The 5,638-nt window shown below is 43.4% G+C and overlaps 1 protein-coding gene and 1 long non-coding RNA gene across 2 annotated transcripts in view; one reads left to right on the top strand and one right to left on the bottom strand.

Annotated features, from left to right (window-relative positions):
• The window catches only part of LOC112075911 (uncharacterized), a 7,095-nt gene extending 3,302 nt beyond the window's left edge, over positions 1–3,793 (top strand). Inside the window, exons 2-3 of the long non-coding RNA XR_011477547.1 lie at positions 3,032–3,120; positions 3,589–3,793. This is a non-coding gene — a long non-coding RNA (uncharacterized lncRNA). The remainder of the gene's footprint in view (positions 1–3,031; positions 3,121–3,588) is intronic.
• A 598-nt stretch (positions 3,794–4,391) lies between these two features.
• eef2kmt (eukaryotic elongation factor 2 lysine methyltransferase) overlaps positions 4,392–5,638 on the bottom strand; it is a 12,194-nt gene continuing 10,947 nt past the window's right edge. Inside the window, 3 exon segments of the mRNA XM_024142819.2 lie at positions 4,392–4,875; positions 4,878–4,925; positions 5,464–5,611. Coding sequence (XP_023998587.1) covers positions 4,640–4,875; positions 4,878–4,925; positions 5,464–5,611 — 432 coding nt within the window. The 3' untranslated portion in view covers positions 4,392–4,639.

Here is a 5,638-nt window from a genome sequence, read left to right as displayed (position 1 = left end):
AATAACAAAGGTAACAGTCCTTTAGGAGCGGACCTAAATTAGTGGAAGATGATATCAATCTGCTCCAGTGGGTTGACTAGTATACAGTGGTAGTTTAGTCCTGCTATCCTCCGTAACGTAGCTACGTGTGCTTCAAGTGACTGTTCACTACATGAGCGTCTACATAGATCCTGGAGGTCCTGACAACATCCAGTAGATCATATGGACGTTCGTGTGGACACCAGAACTCTGGTTGTAGCGCCCAGAGATTTTATCAAGCTTTAATCGTGTGGTGGGAAGCACTGGACTGGGAGGAAGGTGACGAGAAGACAGCTAAGAGAGATCAGAGCCACCACGGTCATCGCTGCAGGTAGGAACATGGTCTGTCTCTATTCAATCCGTAAAGCTGAAAGATCCGCTTTAATTAAGGCAGTGTTTCCCTCTGTCGCGGAGACAAATAAACACTGCATATGTCAACTCAGTCAGAAATGACCTTTACATTTGTATGTGGATCTCTGCGATGCTTTGGCGATATGGATTGAATCCAGCCTTTAAATTACACAAAGTATATATTTCTAATATATACTATTTTCCTAATTCTATTGTTGTCGGCTGACACAGTCCTGTTGTTTCCAATTCTATTGTTGTGCAGCTGACAACTCGTTTTCTCTAATAGTTGTTTCCAACTAATTACTCATTGTTGTCCACTAGACACTCGTTCCTGTTGTTCCTAAATTCTATTGTTGTCGGCTGACACTCTGTCCTGTTGTTTCCTAATTCTATTGTTGTCAGCTGGACCACTCGTCCTGTTGTTTCCAATTCTATTGTTGTCAGCTGACACTCGTCCTGTTGTTTCCTAATTCTATTGTTGTCCGTGACACTCGTCCTGTTTTTCCTAATTCTATTGTTGTCAGGCTGACACTTGTCCTGTTGTTTCCTAATTCTATTGTTGTCAGCTGACACCTCGTCCTGTTGTGTTCCTAATTCTATTGTTGTCAGCTGACACTCGTCCTGCTTGTTCAATTCTATTGTGTCAGCTGACACCTGTCCTGTTGTTTCCAATTTCTATTGTTGTCAGCTGACACGTCGTGTCCTGTTGTTTCCTAATTCTATTGTTGTCAGGCTGACAGTCCTGTTGTTTCCTAATTCTATTGTTGTCAGCTGACACTCGTCCTGTTGTTTCCTAATTCTATTGTTGTCAGCTGACACTCGTCCTGTTGTTCCTAATTCTATTGTTTGTCAGCTGACACTCGTCCTGTTGTCTAATTCTATTGTTGTCGCTGACACTTGTCCTGTTGTTTCCTATATTCTATTGCGTTGTCAGCTGACACCGATCCTGTTTGTTTCCTAATTCTATTTGTTGTCAGCTGACACTGTCCTGTTGTTTCCTAATTCTTTGTATTGTGTCAGCTGACACTTCTCCTGTTGTTTCCTAATTCTATTGTTGTCAGCTGACACTCGTCCTGTTGTTTCCTAATTCTATTGTTGTCAGCTGACACTCGTCCTTTCCTGTTTTCCTTAATTCTATTGTTGTCAGCTGACACTTCGTCCTGTTGTTTCCTAATTCTATTGTTGTCAGCTGACACTCGTCCTGTTGTTCCTAATTCTATTGTGTCAGCTGACACTCGTCCTGTGTTTCCTAATTCTATTGTTGTCAGGCTATCACTCGTCCTGTTGTTTTCCTAATTCTATTGTTGTCGCTGACACTCGTCCTGTTATTTCCTAATTCTATTGTTGTCAGCTGACACTCGTCCTGTTGTTTCCTAATTCTATTGTTGTCACTGACACTTGTCCTGTTGTCCTCCTAATTCTATTGTTGTCAGCTTACACTCGTCCTGTTGTTTCCTAATTCTATTGTTGCAGCTGACACTCGTCCTGTTGTTTCCTAATTCTTATTGTGTCAGCTGACACTCGTCCTGTTGTTTCCTAATTCTATTGTTGTCAGCTGACACTGTCCTGTTGTTTCCTAATTCTATTGTTGTCGCTGACATCGTCCTGTTGTTTCCTAATTCTATTGTTGGCTGACACCGTCCTGTTGTTCCTAATTCTATTGTTGGCTGACACGTCCTGTTGTTTCCTAATTCTATTGTTGGCTGACACTCAGTCCTGTTATTTCCTAATTCTATTGTTGTCGCTGACACTCGTCCTGTTTTTCCTAATTCTAGTTGTTGGCTGACACTCGTCCTGTTGTTTCCTAATTCTATTGTTGTCGGCTGACACTCGTCCTGTTTGTTCCTAATTCTATTGTTGTCGGCTGACACTCGTCCTGTTGTTTCCTATATTCTATTGTTGTCGGCTGACACTCGTCCTGCTGTTTCCTAATTCTATGTGTTGTCGGCTGACACTTGTCCTGTTGTTTCCTAATTCTATGTGCTGACACTACGTCCTTGTTGTCCTAATTCTATTGTGTGCTCGGCTGACACTCGTCCTGTTGTTTCCTACATTCCTATTGTCGGCGACACTGTCCGTCTGTTCCTAATCTATTGTTGTCGCTGACACTGTCCTGTTGTTTCCTAATTCTATTGTTGTCGGCTGACACTCGTCTGTGTTTCCTAATTCTATTGTTGTCGGCTGACACGTTCCTGTTGTTTCCTAAATTCTATTTGTTGTCGGCTGACACTCGTCCTGTTTTCCTAATTCTATTGTTGTCGGCTGACACTTGTCCTGTGTTTCCTAATTCTATTGTTGTCTGGCTGACACCTTCGTTGTTTCCTAATTCTATTGTTGTCGCTGACACTCGTCCTGCTGTTTCCTAATTCTATGTTGTGTCGGTGACACTTCCTGCTGTCCTAATTCTATTGTTGTCACTGACACTGTCCCGGGTTGTTTCCTAATTCTATTGTTGGCTAGCTGTCTCGCTGTGTTTCCTAATTCATTGTGCTGACACTTTCTGTTGTTTTCCAATTCTATGTGTTGGCTGACACTGTCCTGTTTGTTTCCTAATTCTATTGTTGTCAGCTGACACTTGTCCTGTTGTTTCCTGTGTTATAGACATAGTTTACATCCAGATATCATTGGCTGTCTGGTGAAGCTTCTCTCTAAGATCCTGTAGGTGTTCGGCCAATGGCAGCCCTCCTGATGTCTACATCTCCTCCACCATCAGAAACACCGACACATATAACAGTTTTAAACACCAGCTAGGTCAATACTAAACCTAGAGCTTTGAGAGAACTAATGAAAAGAGCTTTACAAGTTTAATGTATTATTACTAGTAAACCACCAACTGCTTCAAAGAGCAGCTAAGTGAGGAGACCATCCAACCCATGAATACTGTAGAGGATGAATCTCAATAGTCTTCAAGTGGACTCTCTACCTTGTATGTGGGTACAGTAAAGTTTTTGTGACAACTGATGTAAAAAGAGCTTTATAAATACATTGGTTGATCTAGTCCATCTCCACTGTTCTGGAGAGATCTAATCCTACAGCCTTGGATGAATTCCTTTCCAGATGGATCTGTAATTATACACGTGAAACTAATGGGTCTATATTATAACACATGTGAAACTGACGGATCTATAATTATACACATCTGAAACTAATGGGTCTATAATTATATGCATCTTTCAAAATTAAATCAAATAAAATCTCTTTTGTTTTTCTCTCCCACAGAAAGTTCTGGAATCCAACATGAGGTCATGACAGGACCAGTGACACATGTGTTATTTTACAACAGACAAGCCACCATAGAGATGATCAAACTCTACAATAAAACTGCATCCCAAATGGCATCCTATTCCCATTGTAAGTGCACTACTTTTGACCAGGGTCCATAGGGCTGTGGTCAAAAGTAGTGCACTAGATAGGGAATACACACAATATACACCAAGCCGGAACCAGACGTGTATTACTGTTAATAAAGTCTTTATTTACATCAATATTTACATTGTGGAAATATCCCATTTATACATTCAAGTGTTGTTTAAGAGGGGAATCAAAACGGCCTGAATGAAGAGATCCACAGGAGGAGAGAACCATGGGAGAGAGAGCAGCAGGAAAGACTAGCCTATGTAACAGTTGCTCTTTCCACAGGTCCTCAAAGTGGACCGTGTGGCATAGTTGTGAGCAGGTAGCCTAGCGGTTTCAGAGCGGGTAGCCTAGCGGTTCAGAGCGAGTAGGCAATAGCCTAGCGGTTCAGAGCGGGTAAGCCTAGCGGTTCAAACGGGCTAGCCAGCGGTTCAGAGCAGGTAGCCTAGCGGTCAGAGCAGTAGCGAGCCTAGCGGTCAGCAGCAGGTAGCCTAGCGTTTAAGAAGCAGGTAGCCTAGCGTTTCAAGAGCAGGTAGCCTAGCGGTCAGAACAGGTAGCCAGCGGTACAGGAGCAGGTAGTCCTAGCGGTTTCATAGCAGGCAGCTAGCCGGTTCAGAGCAGGTAGCCTAGCCGGTTCCAGGTGAGGCAGGTGACAACAATAGAATTAGGAAACAACAGGACGAGTGTCAGCTGACAACAATAGAATTAGGAAACAACAGGACGTGTGTCAGCCGACAACAATAGAATTAGGAAAAAAGTATATATTAGAAATATATACTTTTGTTGTAATTAAAGGCTGGATTCAATCCATATCGCCAAAGCATCGCAGAAGATCCACATACAAATGTAAAGGTCATTTCTGACTGAGTTGACATATGCAGTGTTTATTGTCTCCGCGACAGAGGGAACACTGCCTTTAAAGCGGATCTTCAGCTTTACGGATTGAATAGAGACAGACCATGTTCCTACCTGCAGCGATGACCGTGGTGGCTCTGATCTCTCTCAGCTGCTTCTCTGTCACCTCCTCCCAGTCCAGATGCAGATGCTCCACACACACTCTGGAGAGTTTCTGGTTGTCCAGCCCATTGAGCTGGATTTTGTCCCTCAGTCTATGTAGAACGCTGAGGTGACAGTCACTGAACACGTAGCTGGAGGATAGCAGGTACACACTGCTATACCAGTCAACCCTACACCCAGCCCAGCTCTAGGACTGTCCTGTAGGAGGAGAGAGCAGTAGTATCAGGACTCAACATTGAGATGATGTAGTAGTAACGCACAGCATGAAATCTAGACAAGAAACACAATTGACTGAGTGGAACACAACCTAGGGTGTAGCCAAACGCTTGTCAGTTGAAAGACGTGTGTGTTCTCCAGACAGAACACATGACATAAACACACAGTAGATGTACCAACCTGTCAGTGAAGACGTGTGTGTTCTCCAGACAGAACACAATGACATAACACACACAGTAGTGTACCAACCTGTCAGTGAAGACGTGTGTGTTCTCCAGACAGAACACAATGACATACAACACACAGTAGTGTACCAACCTGTCAGTGAAGAGTGTGTGTTCTCCAGACAGAAACAAATGACTATACACACACAGTAGTGTACCAACTGTCAGTGAGACTGTGTGTTTCTCCAGACAGAACACAATGACATAACACACACAGTAGTGTACCAACTGTCAGTGAGGATGTGTGTGTTCTCCAGACAGAACACAATGACATAACACACACAGTAGTGTACCAACCTGTCAGTGAAGACGTGTGTGTTCTCCAGAGCCCATTCAGCCAGGTAAAGAGCAGCCTCCCATGTGACCAGGCCTGTTGTTCCCTCAGAGATCACAGCTGTACTCTCTGATAGACTCACTGCTTCTCCACACGGCTACACAACACACACACACAACACACA

This window comes from Salvelinus sp. IW2-2015, unplaced genomic scaffold, assembly GCF_002910315.2.
Source record: "Salvelinus sp. IW2-2015 unplaced genomic scaffold, ASM291031v2 Un_scaffold3460, whole genome shotgun sequence".
NCBI classification, from domain to species: Eukaryota; Metazoa; Chordata; class Actinopteri; order Salmoniformes; family Salmonidae; genus Salvelinus; species Salvelinus sp. IW2-2015.
Note: the sequence above shows the minus strand (reverse complement) of the source record. Positions and strands in the feature narration are given on the sequence as shown.